This window comes from Nilaparvata lugens, chromosome 13 (genome assembly GCF_014356525.2).
Source record: "Nilaparvata lugens isolate BPH chromosome 13, ASM1435652v1, whole genome shotgun sequence".
Classification (NCBI taxonomy): Eukaryota; Metazoa; Arthropoda; class Insecta; order Hemiptera; family Delphacidae; genus Nilaparvata; species Nilaparvata lugens.
In genome coordinates, this window is record NC_052516.1 from 21925282 (window position 1) to 21952355 (window position 27074).

A 27074-nucleotide genomic window follows, 5' to 3' on the forward strand; every position below is an offset into this window, starting at 1 on the left:
CTGTTGAAAAGTTTATCTCAGCTGTTCCAGGAACAATATTTTAATACAATAATTGAAGAAAACATTTTGGATTTTTTTTCCTTCCAACTTCATTCTGAATGATATTCCCCTAAAGAGGAAAACTATGTCCAATAAATATCTAGTTTGAGCTGGGTTTTTGGTAGCTAATAATATTAAAGGTTAGTTTAGGTTAGTTTCCTGGTTAAAATGAGGTTAGATTCTTCGATTTGGAAATGTAAGATTAGATGAGGTATTTTAAGCTTTCAACAATATAAGGTAAAATCAGGCGAGGTTAGTTAAGGTTAGCTTTCTGGACAATATTAGTTGAACCCCTATTCGATTTTAACAATTTAAGGTTAGTTTAGGTTAGCTTCTTGCACAAGGTCCAGGGTAGGACAAAGTTTATCAAAAAGTTTGAGCAAGCTTGTTGTATTCCCCACCTCCCTGCACAAGATGAGGTTAAATTCTTATAATCATTAAAAAATATACAGTGATTAGGTCAGGTTAGGTTATGTTATAGCTTATTGGACAAGTCACCACGGTCGTGTAAATAATTTGAGAATGGATGGTGACGGTAGAAAACTGTTTTAGGGAGCAGTATGCGTCTGATAGGCTCTCAGGCACAACAGATAACCACGCCCCCTTCCTCAATTTATGGAGGCAACCAACCAGCATCTCTCTACACCACGCCCAATACTGCTAATGGCCTATCAGGTAACACCTACTCACACCACTAACCAATCACCTCCTTCCGTTTCACTCTTGTGGGTGTGGCTTATTGCTTTATATGTTCTAGTAGATTTCTATTGATAATACTTGTAACCACTAACTGACCAATCATATATACTGCTCCAGTATTGTATGTGTGGCTTATTGTATTGTGTATATGGTATATGTTTTTATCATGCATTCTGTGTTTTTGATAATCTTTCATGATCGATAAGACTTTTATTTGAATCGTTATCGCATTCTTATTTCGTTTTACTATTGTGAGCAAGGCTTATTGTATTTTAAAATTCAATTTGTTGATGTTAATTACTACTATAATTGACAGGTTAGGTGCAGCATATTTTCTTTATTGACGATCAATTTGATTGAATGAATTATATAGCCTACTGTATGAGCTATTAGTTTTTTTTTCGTTTAAATACTTTATCATAATTGATGGTTCTTGATAAATAACTGAATATTTCATATACAGTACTAGCTGAAGTCATGGTTGGTTTATGCCAAATATTTGAAATAATTATTTTTACTAATTTATTCATTTCATTGACAATTACAAATCATAATTATAATAAATATAATATGATTGGGAGAAAACAACAGGCATAGCCCAAAACTGTCTTCTCCCAAATACAAGTCTCATCAATCCATCATGAATGATTATTCACCACCTTTACGAACTCTCCTTAAATTAATATTGTCTTATCATTCCTGTTTATATCATAATTCTTGTGTACAAAACCAAGCTTCTGATAACATCCTACCAATTCGTGATGCATGTTTACATAATTTATATAATATATTTTCTAACTGCATGTTATGTTAATGTGTATAATATTTATAATAGTCTTTGTTATGTTTATGTCATATATGTTTTAGTTCTAGTAGTTTCAAGTTTTCCATTTCAATCTATCTTCAGTTAATTTCTATGCTCCACATGTTTCAACTTTCAATTGTGCTAAATTTGTTGACTGTTGTGTATAAAAAGATAATTTTAAGTGTCCCTATAAAACCTTCAATTTTGTTTTCTCATTGATTTTAACGAGTTATAATATTCTCCCCAATTTACTTATCCTAAACTTTCTATAGTTTTAAATTATCAGGGTCATCATTTATTACTTTTCATGGTGAAAAACGAAACATAAAAATTCACTAAACCTTCAAATTTCATCAGCTTGAAAACATGTAGGCTAGATTGGAAGTGACAAAACATGTTCAAAATCAATACTTACTTATTATTTATCTGACGTCCCAAACTCTCCTCAACTTCTTCAAGTTGAGAGCAACTTATTCATCCACTTCTTACAACAGTTCGTGGACTAATTGAAATTTATTATCATAATAGTGTTCATGTTCCATTTGGTAGCAGAGCAAAATTGAGCCTGTTAAGTGATCAGTACGGAGTTTGTGATTTATGAATTATTGTCAAGTTCACCAAGTTTTAACGAGTTTCAACCGAACTTTGGTGGCGCAATAATATATCTGTGCATATTCTTCATCCAGAATAATATATCTATAGTTATTATTCACCCATAAGTTGAAACTTGCACGTTAAACTTTTGCCTCTCACCCACTGACTTCCTGTCTCTCTCTTTTTCTCTTCGTTTACACGTTTTATCCTCTTCTCCTTCCCCTTGTTTTTATCAGTTACCTCCTTTCTTTTTTTATCTTGTTTATACAATCATCACCTCCCCTTCTTGTCTCATTTCTCATTGAAATTTCCGCTTTTAACCCTGTTATCATTTTCTTCTGACCACAGTTTTTCCAGTCCTCGTTTGCCTCCTTATTTATTCTACACTGTACCTCCTCATCATTCTGTCTCTCTTCTCCTTCTTCATCTTCCTTATTCTCCCTGTTTTTCTATACTTCTGGGTCTTCTTAACTCATCTATCTCATTCTCTCTTATTCTCCTCCTCGTCTTCATTTTCCTACTTTTCCTATTCTCTATCCATTGCTCTTCCTAACTATTCTCATTTTTGCATCCTACTCCAATCATCATTATCACTTTCACTCTTTATCTCTTTATCCTTGTCCCTTTCTCATGCTCTCTTTCCTTCTTTTGTTCCCGATTTGTAAAAATCTTTCCAAGAGAATTCTTGTTTATTAATCTTCTATTTAACCAATTTCATCACTCCAATAATATTATGTCGTCACTTCCCAATTTCTCCACTTTTTATCATTCTTTTTTCCTTTATTTTTAATCCTCTTCTACTCACTCTCTTTTTTCTCCTCTTAATTTATCTTTAGTTTCTCTCTCATTACTCATCTCTCTTCTCTTCTACCTCATCCTTTTTTATCGAAACTCTTTTTTCCATTCCTACACTTTTTAGCTTTCTTCTTCTTCTTCCTTTATTTATTCCTCACATGCTTCTTCTTCCTTCTCTCCTAATTAGTTCCTTTTCAATCTTTTCATACCTCACTCACACTCTCTCTCTCTCACACACAATATTTATCTATTTTCCCATTCCCTATCTCCTTCCCTCTTCCCAGATCAGTCCAATAACGTGCAAATTTCATAACCAGCCTGTATTGATGATGAATTTATTGAAATATGTTCCCCTCCTTGTCTAGACGCCATTCGCGTCAGGTAACCGGAGATACTTTCAACTCGAGTAGAAAATTAGTTTGAATTTTCTTTGTTGCTCGAATTAGAGCACAATCGCTTTATACGTGAAACTTCTATTGGCTTTCAAAGTGCAACTTGTAACTTTTTGTAGTCCAACACAGCGCTTAACTCTGCTACAACTTCAAATTTCACCCTGAAAGTTTTTATCTCACTCTCTGACTGTTTCCCACTCTCTCTTTTTCTTCTTGTTGATCTTTCTCGCTCATTTACTAACTCCGTTTATCTATTTACAAGATCTTACAACATCCTCCAAACAGAAGAGTTTTTTGCACCTTATCCAGGTTTTTCTTTGTCCAACACACTGTTGGCCTACTCTCTTTATCTTTGTTCTCCTGTGTTTATGTCAATCTTGTATGATTTACATACTTGAAGATAATTATCACTCACTTAAAAAACAAATCTTTTAACAAGAAGGAATTCCGAAATAATACAACCTGTTATTGTTAATTATTGAACTTTTGTTTTTATCTTTTTCTTCAGCTATAATGCTTTCCCAATTATAATCATCTCTCGAAAGTTGTCTCTTGAATTATCATCGAACTAGAATGACTTCATCATCTGTATATAATTTGTCTTATCATTATGTAGTCTTTTGTCTATTCATATTTTTTTTGTAATCATACAGTGTATACCTTGTAAATGATATAGCTTTGATGTAGCCTATGTCTCTTTTAGCTGTCACATACAATCAAATTCATATCTAAGAAAATTCAAATTTTCTCCGCCAACTAAATATCCCTCCAGCTTCTAGAAATTTTCTTAATCACAAACATAATTTGAATTCTTCTTTATAATATCCTACAAATAATCTCAATTCCTTGGCTGTCTTTCATGCAACAATACCTAATTTTACGGTTTGGTTTTGGCTAATGTTCAGTGTATTTTCATTTTGTATATGTCTCTGTCAATTTCTCTTTTATATACCTCTACTGTAAATATTATGTGTTGCCTGTGGACCAATGAAAAGTATTCAACTGATCTAAGATGGTGAGATTATTTTTTTTTAAATAGAAGACAAAAGACAAAAGTTTCATTTTCTTGAAACACGTCTTGACTTGACTCAAGATGTGATTGGGCCTACTAATCTATTAATATAGGTACCTAGAATGTATCCTACAGTACAGTACTTCACTATGTTTTGTACCTCTAGTGAGGTCCACGTTATAATGGCAGTGTTTAAGCAGCAATGGTATTGCTATCCTTGTCTATCATTCAACAAAGCGGATAGTGCTATCTCTTTTTCGCTTTGCTCTGTTGCCAGATCTTTTTTTAACACTGTAGAATTAATAATTAATTCAAATATTTCATCTGAATTATGACAATTCATTAAATTATTGAAAAATATAATTTCTGCTTTATAAAATAGAATTGATTATTTTAAACGAGAATGAACACTTAATATCACTTCAATAAACATGTATGAGCTACCGTCTCTACAAGGCATTGACAAGACAGAGGGTCGGAAACGTTGTTCTCCTATCTTACTCCACTGCCATTACAACGTGGACCTCACCGTAGTTCTAGGCTATGCGGTGAAAGTCAAATCCAATCCATTACTGTACTTCTTAGATGGTTGATCATTTAGGATGAAAATTTTGGAAGAAAAACAATGTTTTTTTGTAAGTTTTTTCGTACTTGCCATCTTGTTCCAGTCGCATACTTTTCTGGTGTTAACCTAACCTAACCTAACCTTACTTTGTTTTAACATTGTTAACCTTTTTACGTCAGGCCTCGCACCTCAGACCGGCAGCGCGCCCGCTACGGCCGCCTATTCCAATAACATGGCCTCACTATCGACTAACCTAACCTCACTCGGAGCAGGTACTGGTTCCATTTGTTTGGTTTCGTTTGTGAATGCCCTTCTCAAAAATTGCTTATACTTGAATAAATAATTTTCAATAAATTAGAGTTTTGTATAAATCTGTTACATTTTAAAATTTTTAGTTGGAAATTACTGAGATATTGCAGTTATTCAAATGCTAATGTATTAATAATTATTATTAAACGAAAATCCCAATTAAATGCTTTAAATCACCCCGAAGACTTCTGCTACTGCAAATATTGACAACAGTGTAAACAGCTAGATGGAAATTCCCGGGCTGACAAATAATTTTTCAATAGTAGCGCTCATCGAATTTCCATCTAGCTGTTTGCCCTGTTGTCAATATTTGCAGTAGCAGAAGTCTTCGGGGTGATTTACAGCATTTAATTTGTATTTTCGTTTAGTAGGCCTAATAATTCATAAAATTATAGTTGATTGAACTCGAAGAAGTTGGTTACAGTTCTAATCCTTCAAATTTACTAATAATTCAAACGTCTCTTCAATATTTTGTAATTTAGATAAAAATTTGGTGCAGTTCTGAAGATTCAATTTCCTTTGAAATTGAAGATTCAAAAACCTTGTATCTATTCATCTCAATAATTGATTTGTAAATTATTAATCTTAACTAAAAAAATGCGTTGCATAAAAGTAAATGGGAATTTGTAAAAAAATGCAAACATGAAACCATGATAACAATTCTTTTCATATGATATTTGTAAATCAAATTAGTAAAATGACATAATTATTACTTTATTCTGGTTTCCTGAGAAATTGGGTGGTTGAATTGAGAACTGTAGCATAGGTCTGGATCTCTGATTAAACTAAATTAATTAAATATGTCTCGAATATTTATTTCATTCAAGTATAATCAACTTTCTTTCCAGCTTTCTTCCTTTCGATTTAGCTATTGCTTGTACATTGCTTGTACATTGCTTGTGTTTTTCAAATATAATTTTGGGTTTTTTATTCTCATTTACTCTTTTTATATTATTATATATTTAGATAATCATTGAACATTTTCCGAGTGCCTGCTCCATCACTTCGAGTTGATTTTCATGTTCTTTTGATTCTCTTCATGATTTGTATCTTAATGTATGTAGTCTATAATTAATCCCGATTCCTATCAAATAAACCCTGAAAATTATATGGTATACCTATGTGTAACGTATGAACCCTGTGTAATCTATGGAACCATGGTGAAGGTGATTTAATATTTACGGTCAACACTTATGTATTTAATAACTATATTACTAAGTTTCTTTCTAAATTTTGGTATTGGTGAAATACACGAATGATACTCTCAAAATTTATCCTGCCCAATTTTATTCGCAATTCTTTGTCTCTTCTCTCAAAAATTATATAAAATTTATTAATTTAATTTATTTTAAAATTTATATAAATACCATTGCTCGCCGTTCGACCTTTTCTTTTCATATCTCACGCTCCAGAACGGTGAGTCATTATAACTCTCCTCTGAATAGAGCACAGAGAATTTTCAATAGTTGTTCTCAGCACTTGGATATCTTTTGGTTCTCCCCGTACAAATTCCGTGGGATGGCGTGCGATCTAGTCGATAATATTATGTGATTTGTCATTTCGTGATTTGCATTTCTTTCTTTCATTAATTTTATGTGGTAGTGATTCACAGACATTCTATTTTTCTTTTCATTGTAGGCTAAACTTGAATCAACAGACTTTATTAAGTTTTAAAGTTCAGGGTTTAATTAATTACCTTTGCAATTTTCTCATTATGAATATTGATTTATTTGTTGTGATTTATTGATAATTATTGATCAATTGCATAATTATTTTTCAGGCCTATTGATTAATTTATTGTAGTTTATTGATAATTGATTAATTGAATACAGTAATTATTGATTTCAAGTTTTCTAAAATTGTTAAAATCTTATATTTAATTTCATTCTCATTAATTTGACATACTTTAGTTAGTATTTTTGATTCATTCAATTTCCATTTCTTATTATTTCACTTACATTACATTTCTTGTTTTTTAACATTTCTTCATACTTAATTCTTAAAATACATTTTTGGATTGTATAGTGTATGATTGTAATGTGTGAAGGAGGCAAAATGGGTTTTTACCTGTTGCCTCCATGAATAAAATTATTTATTTATTTTTATTTATTAAAAATGTGTCATATTTTTTTCTATAATAAAATGTGTTATTATAATCTGATGAATAAATGTAATGATTAACTACCATAATCAGTGGAATTATTGCTTATCAACTGATAACTGTAATTTTTCTTGTGATGTTTATATGATTGTTCATTTCTGTACTGTTCTGTCTCCGCATATGTCATAATTTTCTCCATATTTTTCATTATTCTCTCTTTCGAATTTCAATCACTCTTCATCTGCTACTAATAATTTTCCATACATTTTCTCTAAGGCTGTCACTGAAATCGCCCTCCAATTACCATTTTTGGAAATGATAATTATCTACTAAATTAATCATAGCCTATTTATTTATTTTATAAATTTGTAATGTTTCAACAAGATCCATACAAAATTGAGCCATTCCCGTTCAGTTGAATGTGAAACTTATGAAAAATCAAGTGCGTTGAAAAATTTGAATAAGTCTCAAAAAATATATTTTATATTTTTAAGAACAATTTTGTTTTGTTGAACAGTATTGTATATAGAGCACGTATTATAGAAGTAGAGTAGAACGTGGCAGTTGTAAGTACTTTTTATATAGAATCATGGTTTGTTGTATAAAATTGAGGAATGAAGTAAGTTCTCTTATGTGGATTAGTCAAAAAATGGATTCATCCATCAACGTAATGTTTCACCGTACATTTTCAACTGGCAGGCGAGAGGCGAACAGTCTCCTATTGTCACTGTCCTGCCAGAGCACACCTGCGTCGAAGCAACTGGTTTTAAAAGCTGGCCACTAACGTAACGTTTCACACATAGCCGATGCGACTGTCAGACGAACAGTCTTCCAGTACACCGGACCTGAAAGAGCTCACAAACTCTACAATGTTCTCATCAGTCTAATCTACTTAATAGTTTACTTACAGCAAACTAAACCATCACTGACAATTAAACCACTGGAACATTTAAAAATGTTAAAACGTATCATTTTTTTTTAATCTGTATTTTTCTCAAATTTGGTTTAATATGATATCAATTTTCATAATTTAGTTTATTGATTTTAAATTCAGCGAATTACGCCAGGTCCTCACAAACACAGGCTTAAGCCTACATGTGAGTCTCTCACAACGTAAGGGTATATATAAATGTACTGTAACTGTACTGTATTATTTGTAAATCGTGAGAAATAAAAATTTGATTTAAAATGATACAAAACTATTCAGATGTATAATTTACAATGCTACAAAACTACAAATGTATTATTTAAAATGATGCAAAACTACAAATGTATTATTTAAAATGATGCAAAATTATACAGAACGAACATTTAAAATGGCACAAAACTATACAAACTTATCATTTAAAATGATACAGAACTATACAGACGTATCATTTAAAATTATACAAAACTATGCAGACGTATCAATTAAAATGATGCAAAACTATATCGACGTATCGGGTATGTGAAGCGTTACGTTAGTGGCCAGCCAGACAGACGTTCACGTTCTCGACTCGAAAATGTCCGGTGGAATGATACCTACTGGCCTAAGACTGCAGTAAACCTCTCATTTATTGAAATAACTTTGATTATTGTGCAATCGATAGATTAAACATTGATTGTTTGATCAATCAATGTGTTTGATTATTGTTTGAAGTGATGAATAATAGTTGTATTTTTGTTGTTAAGGCCTGGGCATCGGCAACGGAAGCACGGCGACCGGGCGACGGGACTCGTTCGACAGAAACACATCGGCATTCTCGCCCTCCCTCGAGTACGGCCGCGGAAAATGGCCGCAAAGCTACGGAGCACTAGGTCAGTTCCGTACTTGATCCTATCTTATTCCAGTTATTGCACTAAATTCTAGTTCTACTTGAAACATTCTAGTTCTATTTGTGAACATTTTTTGTAAGGCAATAAATTTGATTTGATTTAAAATGGAGTACCAGATTAATATCGTACTAAATTTTTTATCAAATTTAACTTGTCCTTTGCAAAAAGTGTAAAGAGACCCAAATAATGTCAAAGTGGTGATCCAAAAAAACGTCCAGACCATAGGCGGCTCATGATATCCTATGCTAGCAATTTCAGTTTAAGTTGATTTAATGAAATTCCCCCTTTAACAAGAGAATTGTTGAAAAAAAACGTTCAAGTTTTTGGAAAATTGTTTCCAAAGAAACGTCCAGACCATGATAGGCCTATCATGATCTGGTCCCATTTCAACAAGAGAATTTACAATAGTTTATCAATACTGATGAGTTATGAAACCCAATCATGATTAAGAGTTTTTGAGGATCATTTTCTATTTGATTTAATTTCAACTGTTTTTTGCTTGAGTTTTTCACTGTACAATAATATCATTCTTATGTAAGAATAATACACCTACTGTACTTATGCATGTGAGCATAAATTAAATCGTCATTTAATAACTATTATTTATAATATCATGAATAAGGATATCATTTCGTTATTATATCTAATTAAATAAATTAACATTTCCTTAATTTTTATGCAGTAGCAGTAAGTGCAGTAGCATATACTTATATTCATTCATTCGTTAAAAAAAAGAGTTCTTGTAAGAGTATGTAGAACTGACAGATTGTTTTTTATGAGGAATTAATATATTTTTTGAACTGAATTGAGTTTTTCATGTTTTTTGAGGAACAATTGTTTGATTTGACAGGCACAGTAACAGCGAGCCCGAGCCCGCTAGGCCTGACAAGTGGCGGCTCCCTAACTCCGCCACCCTCGGCGCTCAACTCGTCGTGCAGCCTGCAACTGGGAGGCCTGACCACACCGGGCGGTGCAAGTCGCGGCCTGCTGTCGTCTGCCGCCCCAGGCGCCGAGGCCATGAACAAGTACAAGGCCAACGGCAGTGCGGCGGCCGCCATGTTTGGCGCGGTTGCCGCCACGGGTGCCGCGCAGACTAGTGCCGCCGCCGGCAGTCTGTTTGCCAAGATGGGTGTGGCGCGCACTATTGGTACGGCGGTGGTTGGCCCCGTCGCGGGAGCTGGGGGCACTTCGCCGCTCGACTCCAAGAGCACCGGACGTAGTCGCCTGCTTGAGGATTTCCGGTTAGTATAAGAAAGATATTTCATTATTATTTTATATTGTAGGGAGAAGCAGTTTTTGTATTTTTACTATAAGTTATATAATAAAGCGCAGAAGCATATTTTTGTAAAGTAGCAGCATATTCTATCATTTTTGAAAATTTAGATATATTTTTCAAAATTGTATCAGAAATAGCAAGAGCTCAAGTTAAGGCCTGGGCTTAGTAAGGGCTTCTTACACCAAGGCCCGTTACACAAAAGCCGGTTAAATTTTAACTGTAACTAATTTCACGAGAACCAATCGGAGAAGGTCTTTTTGATAAGACTGTTTCTCTCATTGGTTTTCGTGGAATTAATTTCCTCCTTTATTGAATTTTAGTTTTATTCTCAATGTTTCTCTGATTGGTTCTCGTGGAATCAATCACGATTATAATTCAACCAGCTTTTGTGCAACCGGCACTAAGTATTTTTGTCATTAAATGTAATAAATTAATGAAAATAACATGTAGTAGCATTTATCTTTTTCTAAAATTTTATGATAGTGAAAAGAAGTACCGTTCACCACAAAAACATATACATTATTTGTCTATGATTTCATCTTGTATTTTATTTTTGGCAAATAAATAAATACATTCATCCATTAAAGAATTTTACTATTGGGAGATTCAGATAAGACACTCTGGTTTGTACAACAGCGATTACTTCTGTTGAAAATTTAATAGAACTGCAAAATTGATAACTCTTGAATTCAATAAAACTATTGGTAACATTGAGAATAAAACTAAAATTCAAAAAAGGAGGAAATTTATAACATCAGTCCAGGTGGTACTTCTATTAAGATATAAATATAGTCAATTTTTTTACTTATTCCATCAGTAATTAATGATAATTCACTTGAATTTTTGTAAAATTGAGGAATGCAATGGTTTGTAAATCAATAGCTTCTTTGGTTAAACTTATAAATTAAGTAAGATAACGGGAAAAATCATGAAATAATATCTGTAAATTATTTGAAATGTCATGAAGAAACTATCAATTTAAAAAAAAAATCAAAATGTTGGTGAAATTTGAAAAACAGTGGTTATGAGAATAAAGATTTTCTTAATCAAATTAATTGAAACTGTATTATAATGATAACTGCACAATTTGTTAACATGCATTTTTTTTCTAATCTATGCTATTAGATATGCACTTTTTCCTTATATGACTTCTATTTTTCAAAAGGATACAACTGAATAACTGAAAAAGATAACAGCTGAGCTCTCATTCCATTCTATCAGTTGTTAGATATCTATTTGTTGCTGGATAGTGCGAATTATGTCATTTGAATTTGACTACAATATAATAGTGTACATCTTGATTCATTCGAAATTGTACTAATCATTGTGATGTATATTCAATTGTGTATCTATTTCATACAATAAATGAATTTGTACTAGACATGTGTGAGAAATAAATCTGAATTCACTACAGCTGAAGATGTGTTGATTTCAACACGAAACTGCACTCCTGTCTAAAAGTCTAATTAATGTGGATGTGACAAAAATAAAACTGTGTTTTTTAATTATGGAAAAATTCCACAATATCAATTTTCATTCAACAAATTCAATCTGAATTTAGTTTGTTGTTTTGCAGTAACAACCGCTACCCAAGCCTGCAGCTGCGCGACCTGACCAATCACATCGTGGAGTTCTCACAGGACCAGCACGGCTCGCGGTTCATCCAGCAGAAGCTAGAGCGCGCCTCGGTGCCCGAGAAGCAGTTGGTCTTCAACGAGATCCTCGTCAACGCATACAGCCTCATGACCGACGTCTTCGGCAACTATGTCATTCAGAAGTTCTTTGAGTTCGGCACGCCTGAGCAGAAGACTACGCTTGCGCAGAAGGTACACAATTACTACCATTGACGAATTGCACTATTTAGAATCTTAGATTAATCACAACTTGGTAATTTAGTCTACACAGTGACGCTACCTACATTCATTGAAAAATTAACAGTATCGAATCTTAGATTAATCAAAACTTGGTAATTTAGTCCTCACAGTGACCTACATTCATTGAAAAATTAACAGTATCGAATTTTAGAATGATCAAAACTTGGTAATTTAGTCCCAAAAGTGACCTAAATTCATTGACAAATTGATACAATATCAAATTTTATAGTAATCAAAACTTGGTAATCTAGTCCCGACAGTGACACCTACCTACATTCATTGACAAATTATCCAGTATCAAATTTTATAATAATCAAAACTTGGTAATTTTGTCCCCACAGTGACCTACATTCAATCACTACAATCACTGATTTGCAGCATTTATTTAGGATTTTCGTTAAATAATAATTAGCATTTGAATAAATTGCATTCTCTATTTAATTCCATCTGTAACCTGGTTGGCCGCTATGGCTTCGTATAAAATGAGCGCTGCTATCCAGAGATTGTCAGTTTGGTGTAAGGGTAAGCATTCCTGACTGGCAATTGGGAGGTACCGGGTTCGATTCCCGGGCTGGCAACTAATTTTTGGATAGTAGTTCTCATCGAATTTCCATCTAGCTGTTAACTTTGTGTTTTCATTATGGAAAAGTACCACAACATCACTCACATCCCAACTGTAAAGAAACTAGAAGTGATTGAAAAATGACCAATTCTCGATCACTTCTGACTGACCTTGCCTTTTTCGGGCTGAAATTGTGATCAGGTGTTTTCATTTACACTGTTCGTAAGTCTGTATCTTTCCAACCAATAAAATTTCCGGGGGGATTGTACGTTTTTTGTGCAGTGTTGCAAAAATTGAATCTTCCTCCTCCCAAATTCATATTGATATCAGTTGATAATGATGAATAATATTGGAATTTGCATAGAATCAACTAACTTATAATAAATCATATTTTACCGTATTTATTGATTAATTTGTGTGTTGATTAGGTGCGAGGCCACGTACTGCCGCTGGCTCTGCAGATGTACGGATGCCGCGTGATCCAGAAGGCACTGGAGTCAATCTCGAGCGAGCAACAGGTAGAGGTGGTTCGCGAGCTGGACGGTCACGTGCTCAAGTGTGTCAAGGACCAGAACGGCAACCACGTGGTCCAGAAGTGCATCGAGTGTGTCGAGCCCATTGCGCTGCAGTTCATCATCAACGCCTTCCAGGGACAGGTCAGTCTCAAAACAATAATATGGCTAATATAATATATTATTTAAAAAATGTCAGAAATGAGAACAAGACAAATCAGGTGAGCAAAACAGAGAGACGGTCCATAAGAACCATCATAAATAAAAGTTATCAAAAGGATGGAGTCTGGAGAATTGCAACCAATGAGACAGTCTATAAGGAAGTAGAGCCCATCCTCAGTATAATGAAAAAACAAAGAATTTCTCATTTTTTCCATGTTTTGCGAATGCCTGAGAATCGAGTTCTGAAACAGCTTGTAATGCGTAATTCAAAAAGGAGGAAATGTGGCATTGTTGATGAACTAAACAGGATCTTCAAGAAATAGGCATGAAAGTTGAGGATGTCATTGATAAAGTGAAAATAAACCATTGCGCATATTGAACGCACATATTCAATTTGCCAAAAATGCACAGGGAGATTGTAATCACTGATGCAGAAAGACGACAACGATCCGAGAGAATGAAGAAATATTGGGCTGATCGAAAAGCCACACAGGTTCAGAACCAGGGACGTTTTTAGTTCATTGACTTAAGTGGTCCTATGTGGCTAAAAAATACGAAAAAAAATTATTTAATCAATAAAAGAATAACGCGCAACCATTAGAACAGGAGGGGTTAGTGGAATTTTTGGGCAGGTCAGAAGCAAGGGTTAATCGATACAAAATTTATGACCACGTCATATTCCATCCTTTTTCACATAACATTTCAACTGATTGCATTTCGATGTCGTCGTGATGACGTAACGGCGTTCACTTTTAGAGAATTTGTACGTGTACTGTAAGGATAGTTACACACACATCGATTTTTGAAGTACGATTTTTTTCTGCCATCATAGTTGAACCTTGGTTTTACTATCCTCACAAAAGAACAGTTGAGTAGATGAGTTTAAAACTTAACTTACTTCAATATTCTAATAATCATTGTTAGTTTCGGTTGCATAAAGACCGGTTGAATTTTAACCATGATTAAAATCACGAGCACCAATCAGAGAAGCCTTCTTTTCAAAAAGTGTTCTCTGGTTATCGTGACTGACGGTTAAATTTAACAGGCCTTTGTGCAACCGGGCCAATATATTTGAAATTGTTTGTGGGGTGTCATGAATCTTTGTGTTGCGATCTCTCTGTTACTTGGTAGGACAATCGGGTAGATGATTCCTAGTGACAGTTTGAATGGAGAATCAATGTTGTGTTTTGTGTGATGTGTTGTAGGTGTTTGCGCTGTCGACACACCCATACGGCTGCCGAGTGATCCAACGCATCCTGGAGCATTGCACGGCCGAACAGACTGCGCCCATCTTGGAGGAGTTGCACCAACACACCGACCAGCTCATACAGGACCAGTATGGCAACTACGTCATACAACATGTGCTTGGTGAGTACACATTACCATACACCATACATGGTTACACCATGTAACCATCATGTAATCTGAGATTAGCGCTACCCTATTCAAATCACAAAATGATTTCATATTAGATTTTTATTAAATATTTGGTAAATATATTTATGGACCATCAGACTGAATGACTATAGTAGCTTGTTTTGCTCATTGTCACTACTTTAATTGCCAGTAGCCATTCGACGTATTTAAAATAGCAACTATCGTCTTATTACTATCAATATTGCGAACTTCTTCGTGATCTTCAAGTATAAATAAAAGGTGTTTGTCTCTCCTGGAACTAGACCAACTAGATTATACGATATCGTAGATAGGACGCTGCATTACATTACATTTTATGAGTGATTGATTCTTTTCTCCTGAGGATGATCCCCATATAAGCTTGTGCGTGGAAATAATGAGAGTGCACCTACAGTTGTAGTTTCCTTCAACTAAACCTTTTGGAATGGTATATTCCGCTATCACTAATTATTTATTTGGAGCAGCCTAGTCACTTGATTCACTGCGAGTTCAAATCTACGTATTAAATTTGTTATTCAATTATTCTATAATCATTCAATACTATTCGAGTAATTTATTGATTAAAAATATTATCGTGTCACGCATTTTATTCCACTTGACTTTAACTGTATCTTATCTAATTTTGCTGTATTGTAAGCTATTGTATATAAGTGTATAAGCCAGTATATATTGTAATCTACATAAATAAAGTACTCAATCAATCAATTTATTTATTTAATTAATTTATCAGTACAATTACAAATCATATATCAATGACTGGGAGAGAGCAACAGGCTCAGCCCAAAACTGATTTTCCCCCAAATTTTATGAACGGTAACATTTCCAAAATATATAGATTACATTTCACTTTCAAGGTTATAGCTATGTAACTCCTTACGATATTTTTGATAATGGAAAAATAATTTATACTCGTACATTTTGCTTATTGTTGATGTTATGTGTTGTAGAGCACGGCAAACCGGAGGACAAGTCGCTGTTGATCAGTGCGGTGCGAGGCAAGGTGTTGGCTCTGTCGCAGCACAAGTTCGCGTCGAATGTGGTCGAGAAGTGTGTCACACACGCAACACGCGCAGAACGCAACATTCTCATCGAGGAGGTCTGCAGTTTCAACGACAAGTATGTGCACACCAATCAATTCACTACTCAAAACATTATCTTAGTTTGTCAAATTTAAAAATAAAGGCTTTTACAGCCCGGGTCCTGAAGCTTTTCCTATCGGCGGAGGGCCACTAGATTACAATACTACTACAAAAGTATTGAACATTTTTGAAAATGTATCTTTCCAAAAGCAATATATGTTCTTTTGCATCTTCTCGAAAGCAACGTGTTGCATCCGAAAAGATACACAAGGAGCTTTAATGTATCTTACCATAAGCAACAGATACTCTTTTGTATCTTCTCAAAAGCAAAGCAACGTGATGCATCCGAAAAGATACACAAGGAGCTTTAATGTATCTTACCATAAGCAACAGATACTCTTTTGTATCTTCTCAAAAGCAAAGCAACGTGATGCATCCGAAAAGATACACTGACATTCAACGAATTTGGTCGTTGTGTCAGAATGTTTGACCAAATTTATCGATGTTGAATTGTCCAAAAGATACACAAGGAGCTTTAATGTATCTCATTCATGAAGAATCTCTGTGTGTAGACCTTCAAGGAAGCTCTGTAGGGAGCTTTCTCCATCTACAGATCTAGAGCTGCGTACACATCCGCCCTCATACCGCCCTCGTTCCTCCATCGTACCGCAGTCGCTCCGCCCCCGCTCGGCAGTCGCACCCATCATGAACGTTACGGAAGATGTTAGCTCTTCTCGCGTTCCCCGGTCGAACCACTCTTGCTCCCCGGTCGATCATCAATCGCTCTGCTGGAGTGACGTTCGGTTGCGGAGCAGAACGAAAGTCTGTACGCACCTTTAGATCTCTGAAGCCCAATGTTTTTGCAAATCCGTGAATAGTACTGACATTTGATGAGTGAACAAATTGTATAGTTGAATCAGAGTGTATGTCCAAATTTATCGATTTTGAATTGTTTATTGTTCGATTTAAGCACTCTCTGTGACTGCAATACGATAAATAAATGAATTGTGTCGTCGTCTCAGAGTGTTCGACCGTATTTATCGATGTTGAATTGTCTATTAATCGATTTCAGCACGCTCTGTGACTGCAATACGGTAAATAAATGAATATTGTCATTGTATTAGGGTGTTCCTCAAAATTTTCCGATTCTAATTTGTCGACTTGTGTGTTGCAGCGCGCTACACATCATGATGAAAGACCAGTACGCCAACTACGTGGTGCAGAAGATGTTGGACGTTTGCGAGGCGGCGCAACGCAAGGCGCTCATGATCAAGATTCGGCCGCACTTTGGCTCTCTGCGCAAGTACACCTACGGCAAGCACATCATCGCCAAACTCGAAAAGTTCTTCATGAAAACATCGAGTAGCGTCGTCGTTCCCGACCTGGGGCCCATTGGACCGCCTAGCAACGGCGTTGTCATGTAATCAACTCTACAACAACAAAATCCAGCTGTTGTGTTAATATCATCGGAACTTGAAGTGGATAATAACATGACCTCCTATATCCCTGATAATAACTTGTTTAATTTGTGATTGAGGGATATCTTGAGGGTATCCAATAACGTCTGATGAAAGAACTCTACTTCCTACAACAAATTTCACCTGTTGTAGAATTAGTTTTAGGGATACCCACCCTAGATAAGGAAATCTAGGGAGAAAATTCCTTAGATAAGTAAAACGGGAGGTTCAACTATTGCTAAAAGAATTCTACATCTTGGTCCACTTACAACTAACACAAGATTCAGCTGGTGTTGTGTGCATTGCAGTTAGAAATATCTGAGAGGATAAGGTTAATTTGTAGTTTATTGAATGCTTAAACATCCTTGATACTTTAGAAGGATAATGTTGGTTTTTAATTCATTGATTGAGGAGGAGAAATCTTTGAAGCTTGAAGAGGATAGGGTTGGTTAGTATTGAAAACAAGATAGGATTGCTTTGTAGTTGATAGAGATAAATGCTTGAAACTTTGAGAGGATAGGTTTGATTACTTGAGGAAAGATCCTTATAAGTTTGAGGGATTGAAGAGATATCCTTGAAAACAGGACGGGATTGTTGATCAACTCCGCTATCACTGTGGAAATGTTGTTGAGGGGCGAAAGGGGAGCCACAGCTGTTTACAAACTACGGAATGTATCATTTTTATTTGTTTTTTTTTTTAGTAAAGGTTGAAAATTCTCGAATAACATGTTTGTGTAATAGATTTTTTATCAAACTGTGCTCGAAAGGCTCAAGTATTTAATTTCATTTGTGGACATTCTCTCGTAGTATTTTTATAAAATTTATGTGTACGTTTCTTAAAAATTAGGGCAGGTCTCTGACCTAAGTAGGTATTACTTTTACTACAAATTATGGAGGAATTGTTTTGATTGAATCATTCTAAATTGATGGGAATTTTTTTATGTTGAAAATCAATGGGAGAATTTTTCATTGAGGCAAATAATCTTCTTGTAGGATAATGTTAGAGACTTTTCAGTAATTATTGACCTCAGAAGCAGAAGCAGAAGCAGAATGCAGACGAGGATGGGACTTTTTAGTTATTTTATCTTACCGACGCGTTGTTAAGGGAATTTTATTCTTGATGATTTATGAATATAAAAACTGAGTGTAAGAGTTTTTAATCTGTTTTTTTATTAGGAAAAGGGTGGATTTCCCTAATTCTGAGCTTGTTCAAGCTAGTTGAAAAATAGAGAATTCGAGAATTTTCAATCGGAATGTGTTGGAAGTTTTTGAACTTTCTGATGAAAAACTATTGAAAATTTTGAGATTTGATTTGATTGTTGTGTTTGCGAGCTCCCTTACCCTGTCAACATTTTATTCAATTTGATTGTCTCATCAATATTATTAATAATGTAGTCGGTGGTATGATTTTATTATTGCTTGTGTATTCTTTGCCCCGCCTCTTGTTACAATTAAATATCAATGTAATCATTTCACTATAATCGTTAATAGTTATAAATACAGCTGTTCATATTAATTTTAAGTTTTTTGTACGTTAACGGCTTAAGATTTTTTCTCGTATTTCCTCTGCAAGTTGTATCTTGTTCATTAGCACATAATATTATTTAAGTGAAGGATTTCTTTTTTTAGTTTTCTTACAAGCTGGTCGATTTCTAGACTTTTTTGTAGTGTTGTAGAATTGCTTGTTTATAATTTTGATTTAATTAATATTCCAGTAGAGCGATTGTTATGTTTATCGTTAGAGACTGTAAGAGTGCATTCGCTTGTATTGTATTATTTGGTTTTTTTAGTTTAGCTATGAGTTAGTTTTTGAGCGTTTTCTTTCTTCGTCATATTTCTTGAAATTATCGTCAATTATTGTTGAATACGTACAACACTAGTACGAAATGTGCCCAAACATCAAGAATGTTTCTGAGTCCTGGGTGCAAAAAGTATCAGTCATAAAGATGGAAGTTTTATTAGGATAGAAATCGGTAAGTTCTACATTCATAATCATTGTAAAGTTAAGGCATCTTCCATTGGAGTACTACTTGTAATTTCTGATATGAGATGCTCATTTAACCCTCTGCAAGTAAGCAATGAAATTGAGTATTCTGTAAGGCAAAGTAGTCAAGAATACTCCTATCAAAATTAATTGTTTTTTGATATCTTGAAAATAGAATCAATTTCGGACAAAATTTATTGTAAGATAATACTGTATTTTTCCGGGTTGAACTTGTCAAAAACCTTTCTTACTTTGTTGTACAGGCTAAAATTACTATCCATCAATCTTAACATACTCTTTTTATCATTGCTATATGATTAGTATTCTGTAAAAAAATATTATTATAAATTTAAGAACACTTGAGCGATAGAATTTAATTTTCTACTTGATTAATAACTGGACCAATTATTGCTTTTAATTGTATGATAAAAGTATGAAATATTATTAAAAATTACAGTAGGTGTTTTTTTATATTGCTAACAATACTGAATTAAAACTAATTCAAAAATATACAGATAATTGTAATGTATTGGTAAAACAAATATGTGTGAATATTGAAAAATAACTGTTATTTCTGTATATTATTGATTAACAATTAGAGGATAGAAGTATTTTTTATCAATTTTACTACTACAGTATAATCTGTGTAATTATGAATATAGTGCACGACCCTACACTGAAAATCGAAATTAATACAAATGTCTTGTTATATTAGGTGTATCACAAAGACCTTGCTTAGTTGATTATTAGGTTAAGATGGTGTCCCCCCCTCCCCAGTCTAACATCAATTTTATCGATCGTGACAAATTTTTCATTAATTATTTTAAAAGGGGCTGAAATCGCTTCAAATGTTGTAAACTAGATTGATTCAGAAATTCAACTTTGAAACCAGACCTTTCCCACCTTTCTAAATCGGATTTAGAGGCAAAAATAGGCATCATCTTGATAAAAAATGTTTGCCCCACAAATGGCATGATTTTTATCGCAATATAGGGTGAGATGAAGATCTGCTAAGAGATGCCAGTATCAAGCTAATACCATACAGCATCTAGATGGCTCAAAATAACATCACTTTCAGACTATTATTTGTTTTCGAAAACATTTTGGTGAATTCCAAATGTCAGTCAATCACTTCGCATCAATATAAATAATATAAGCATACTATAAGTTAACAATTTTCTACTTATTCTCAAATTTCCCTCTTCACATGAGTGAGCTATCAGAAAAAAATAATGCATCATTTTTCCTTGTATTTTGTATTGAAGAATGATACAAAGTGTATCTAAATCAGGCCGCAAATGAAGTGAAATTTTTGTATAGTATTCACTCACATAAGTAGTGGAATGGACCAATTCAATCTTAATAATCAATTCAGTTTCATATTAGATTAAGATCATTTAAAATATAAACACTCAACTATCCCCTGAATTTTCTATCATTTCTAAAACATTTTTGCAAAATGATTTGGAAACCTAAATTTAAGCGCGTGTGTGTGTGTGTGTTGTGTGTTTGTGTTAGTGTTGAAAGCACATGAGAATATGCAAATATTTTCGAGTAGTATCTCTGTTTGTGTTTGAATGGGTCTCACTTTCTCGCATGCCCTTAGCTGTTATCACTTCAAAGTTTTACCACACATTGATCCAGTCCCGAATTTAAATCATAGATGAATTTAAATAATAAACCTTAGTGCACCAGACTGTTGCTCAAATTTTAGATTTTCGACAAATTTCAATTACCAACACTTTGAATAACTAAAAAAACTTTGAACAATGGTTAATGTTTAGGAAAATTACTATATATATGTAATGATATCAATATTAGTGTAAAATTATGCTACTGCAGGAATATTTTTGGTGATGATTCATAAAGCTGAGTCGGCATTATTATAACTAGCTACTGTATTGTAACTGATCTAAATAGTTAACTATTAAATCTATTGCACTAAGACTATTAACTCATTAACTATTAACTCACTACACCGCCCATTCGATAGTAGTTGTATAGGACACTAGTAGTTAATAAAATTAATCTATTGATAAAACTCAGTAGGTCAGAGAAGAATGAGCTTCACGGTACTGTTTCCATTGAAAAGTTTGGCGTTTGCTGATGGTTTATTCTACTAATTTATTTTATCTTCAAAATTTTCTCGAATCCCTAATTTTTCCAAACTATTTTCTGATGTACTGTATCCATCCCTCAAGTACTTTCCTGCTGAATCTGGATAACAATCCTTTTTCTCTTGACCGGCGGAAAATCTTGAATTTTATTTGTTGTATATTCTATCAAAGTTTTTTTTCTTGATCTTTCAACTTCTAGTGCTCGTTTCAATAGATGTTCTATTGAATCATGAAAATTATGTAATGGCTGTAATCGATCAAACACAAAGACTCCAAAAAATAACGCCTTTCAATTAATTAATTATTTTTCCATAAAATATTATTCATTAACTATACACTACCTATATTCTAAGAAAGTTTGAGAAATACTGTTTCACAATAATTATTGATGAAACTACCACGATAATCATTGTTCATAAAAATATCTTGATAATCACACTGTATTTTATAATAAACGCGTAGGAATTAGTATTTTACAAGTACAATGAAATATGTCTAAAGGTTCGCCCATTTCTCTAAAACTAACTATAACTAACTTCAGTAATATTGTTATCAATGTTTGATCAAATTATTTGGATCGTATTCTTACACTCAAACTAATCACAGTATCATGTTATTGAATTTAATGCTGAATATAATTAACATTTTCCCCATTATTATACTTTCCTTTTGTATTCGAGGATTGTGTCTGAATTGAATTTGAATTAAGATGAAACCTAGTATTGTCGTAACCTATCAAGTAGAGTAAAACAGTTAAAAGTTTGTCTTGTATAAAATAAATGATTGTATTTTAAAGGAAATTTAGACTATTATTGTGGTGAATATAAATAGCACTTTTTACTGTGTATCAAGTTGAAGAAATATTATACATAAACCCAACCTTACATAATAATATTATAAATACTTATAAATATCGATGTTGTATTTCGTAACTGTAATGTAAAGTATACATAACTTTCTTTGACTGCATGTAAATAATAGTATAATGGTAGAAGTATAATTGTATTTAGAAAATTTGTTTGATACAAAGTTATGTGGTCACTGTTTGGATTGATTATTATTCACAGCAGAGTTGATTGATTATTCTATTCAAACTGAAGGAACAGTATTCGAAATTTCTCAACTGAATGGGGAAAATTTGATAGAAATTTGTCAGGAATTTTGAGAAATGATAAATTTGATCTCAAACACATATTCTGTTCCTGTATGTTCCAGTAGACTGAAAAATCCTAGTGCTATGTATTTTTCTGGTAATCCATCTACACCTATATTATATATTTCAAGGTCGCATATACTATATACACTGATCCACTCTGGTTTTTTATGTGATTTATAAAATTGATAGTGTACATGCATGTGTAATATTCTCTGTAAGAAATAATATATTCGAAAATTTGTTCTGTACAATTTTTTGTAATTAAAAAAGGTCGGGTGGAAACAAAATATTGTTAAACTTGTAAACAAACCGTGCTTGATGCTTTGAAGATTAATTTTTTGTGTATTCATACTATGAATTTATTCTATAAATAATATTATTCTATCGTCTCTCCTCTGTAAATAAAATAGGATCAAGGATTTATTTTCTTATCTGAAAGTCCGTGTAAATTTAACTGCGAGCTCCAGGAATTCATTGTAGATTTGTAAATTTTGACAACATTGAATTTTTTTATATCATTGAACTACTATTGAAGTGCAGTTTGTAATTTTCATAAATTATGGGTGAATTATTTTTGGTGATAATAATATTCCTAAAAATGTATAATATGATGAAAATTGTTTCACTGTAAGAAAGAAAAGAAACGCCAATAAGTAAATTATGATTTTGTTTATCAAATAATTTATTACAGTTATTGTAATATTCATTCTGTTTATTTTCCTTTTGTATTTTTACTCTAAATAATAAGCTCATAATAAAATGATGTAAAACGTTTTTGCTTTTCTTTATTTTACTTTAGTAACAACGACTTCCAACATTTTTTAAAAATTTTATTGGAGGTCTTCTACAGAATATCACCACTATTTTATAAAAGATGTTCCTCTTAATATTTTATGGACTTGATTTTTTATTTTTTTCAACATTCAGATACTTGTTTATTTTCGCTTATGTCCATGTCTTATGCATGTACACAAACCATCCAAAAACTTCAATATCATTACTTTCAAATTATTTGCTGGTTCTAGTGATTCGATTTTTTCCATCACGGTTTTAGCATTTGAAACACGAACGTGTTTTGAGAAAATTATAATTATTTTCAATTTTGGAAGCAACCAGGCAGAGTAAAATTTACAATCTAAATGAATTTTAGGCAAGACTGATGTAAAAAAGTGTGAAGCTAATGTTAATGGAGTGTGGAAATTTGTTTCAATTAAACCGTTTTTCTATGCTTTTTTATACTGGTTTCAAGAAATAAGTTTTTGTTGTTTCTTTCAAGAAACTAAGTTCTTCGAGCTAGGTATTATTCGAGCACTCGTTTTTTTACTAAAACAAACTGTTGAAACTTAGCCCAAAACTGGGAATAAACTATATACTTTATCCGTTTCATTAGACTCTTCCATAATCTTATGATTATATCATGAAATTCTGTTCTCCAATTTTTGAAAATATCAGCTAGAAATTAAATAAACCTCCTGGTTACCTTTATCATTCATTGATTTGTCTAAATGGATAATATTTTTCCATATTTTCTCAACTTATAGGCTTTCAACTTTTATTCATTATATAGGGTTACTACTAATCTGAAGTAACGTAGTGTTGAAAAGTTCCAAACAAGATAGTATTATACTTTTCAACAAAAATATAATTTCTCGAAACGTTTTGCAAAGTGACGTTTTTCAATATATTTATCATATTTTATTTGCCTGTTTTATTTGTGCTCTAAAATAAATATTTTGTAATTAAATTGATCCTTACACAATTGCACGTACTCTTGTCTAGTTATTTCCTACGAAGTACTGCATCAAACATGTGAGTCAACAGGTTCTTATCCAGCTAGTTTTATTTTCCCAATCAATTCAAATCGGTATCTTAATCAGTTTTATGGTAGATTTACAGTTAAATTGTATCATTGCTTCACAGTAACTTTTGATCATTCTTTTTTTCAGTTACAAAGTAGAGAGTTTCTCTGTTATCAGTAAAATTTGGATTTTACATGTCCAAAATATTGTATTCAGTTTTGAAATCTAGCATTTGATAATTTCTTATCTTTAATGAATTTTATTCATCTTTTTTCAACCATTCCTGTTTCTCCCACTACCTTCTTATTCAAAACAATTATTATCTCTCACTTCCATTCATCAATAATTAGAAAAGAAATCTATGTGAATTGATAAGTCATGAATTTTTATTTTATAGTCTTGATAAGATTTCTTATGTAGTGAAGTTCTAGTTTTAGTATTTTTTCTTTGTATTAAGGTCTGGATTAGGTTATGTGTTATAGATTGAGAACAAGAGAGAAAATGTTTAACATGTATTCATCCAATCCCAGTTACACTTTTCATACCATCAAAATAATGACATCTATTATGGCTCGAGTATGAATATCAATTAAATTGATTATCGAACCTCTCAACTAAATACGGTACTAGACTTGTAAATTGGTATATAGCATAGTTGTATAGGAGTTTAAAATATCACGACTTTATAGAACCTACAGTCCCTTGAAAAACAAACCTCATATGAAAATAAGAATATTATTGTAATATCGTTTTTGTATAAGGTATTGCTACTACTTATGTATTTGAAAACATTCTAGTGTAATATAAAATGAACTGACTTATTGTACAAATGAAAATAAATAGATGGTAGTTTCACAATAATTCTAAAATTTACCAAGAATTGAAATTTGCTTTTTACTACTCGAGTAACTTAATCTTTTAATAATAAAGACGAAAGTAAACATTTTTCTACCGTATTGCTCTTAGCAAAACGTACTACTCGTTTATAAATATGAAAATATTGAACAAATTTTTTAATAATTCGGTGTACAGTTTTTGCGTTAACGGTTTTTACTTTAATTGAACATTTTTGCTAAAATGGTGGACATGATTAATGATTGTGTAAATTGAATTTGCGAGAATTATAAATAACTGTACATATTATTGAAATAGATCTAGTGTAATTAAGCAACAGTTTGTGTAAACAGACATAGTTTGAAAGTTATTTTTGTAACGAAAACTTGTAAGAATTGTTTTTTATTTGTTCAATAATTATTTTTTATAAAAATGAAACTTGAAAAAATACTTCTACTGGAGATATAGTGGAGGCATTCCTGCTGAAAAAATGTTTTTTTTACTCGCTTAGTTTTGTAATATTATGTATATAAACAGATAAATATTTCTTAATTAACTTGACTTATAGTTGTTCTTGTTTCACTTTTGAGTTTCAAATTAATATTTTCATTGAGAGCGTGTAAAAACATCGTTGACACTTTTTCAGTACCTATTCCAAGTTTTCAATATTTGAGTAAAGATTATTTGATGAATTTTGATTTTATTTAAAATTATGATCAAATTAGAATATCCCTCTTCCTATTTTAGTTATATAACTATCATGCCAGCATAAAATGATGAAGATATTCATTCAATTAAATGTTGAAATTTCAATTTATATTACCGTATTTATTCAAGTTAATCTTATGCTCTCTTGTTCCAAATATGACCGACTAATCCAGACTAATTACTCATTTCAATACTTTCGGTATGAACACTGAGTAAACTATTATCTCACAACGTTATTAATATATTATATATAGCTTAAAAACTGAATGTATATCAATTTCTTGTAGAATAATGTGCGATTTGTAACGTTTTTGTGTAAAATAATGTAAAGTAGCATATCGTGCCTTCATTTGCGACATGTATATCCCACATTTTTGTCAATTAATTTTATTCTTTTTATAAATAAAAAATAATGTTTGTTCAAATCTAATTTTTGTTAGTTTTCTTCTCAGCGTGTGTTGAGTACATGATTAAAATAATTAATGCAACCTCTTAATTAGAGCATTGAAAATTCATATTTACAAATATAATTTCAAAATAAATTAACAAATTTTGATCTGGTTATATTATATGAGGTTCATTTGCATTGTTTTGCTTCAAATTCATTTGCAAATGAAATATTCTGAACATTGTTTAATTTATTTATATAGCTCACTACATTCAACACTGGACGTCTCTTATTTACAGTTTACTTATTTACATATCACTTTGCTTTTCTATTAATAGCTTGCTTGTCACTGTTTACTTGCATCTCTGGCTTAAAAATTACTTTGTTCCAATTTTTATTGCTTGGTAGCCCATAAATATATACATTTTTCAATCATAATTATTTGCTTCAATATTGTTCACATTTCAATTAACTTAAAAAAACTGCCGGTACATATACAAACTTTCTAGGTGGAAAGTCAACTTCTAGCGAACTGAACGCATTCATTAATAATATGAAAAACCCTCATAATACTTTTTCATTACAAACAGTTTTCATTAATCGCTAATCAGCATGATACATAGC

At 32.4% G+C, this 27074-nt stretch overlaps 1 protein-coding gene across 1 annotated transcript in view; it reads left to right on the forward strand.

The window, feature by feature from the left end:
- Window positions 1-26046, forward strand: part of LOC111046922 (pumilio homolog 2) — a 608126-nt gene extending 582080 nt beyond the window's left edge. Inside the window, exons 14-22 of the mRNA XM_039440391.1 lie at window positions 592-714; window positions 5081-5173; window positions 8983-9108; window positions 9977-10367; window positions 11964-12228; window positions 13267-13494; window positions 14718-14880; window positions 15876-16044; window positions 17182-26046. Of these exons, the coding sequence (XP_039296325.1) occupies window positions 592-714; window positions 5081-5173; window positions 8983-9108; window positions 9977-10367; window positions 11964-12228; window positions 13267-13494; window positions 14718-14880; window positions 15876-16044; window positions 17182-17431 (1808 nt within the window). The 3' untranslated portion in view covers window positions 17432-26046. The remainder of the gene's footprint in view (window positions 1-591; window positions 715-5080; window positions 5174-8982; window positions 9109-9976; window positions 10368-11963; window positions 12229-13266; window positions 13495-14717; window positions 14881-15875; window positions 16045-17181) is intronic.
- The last annotated feature ends 1028 nt before the right edge of the window (window positions 26047-27074 follow it).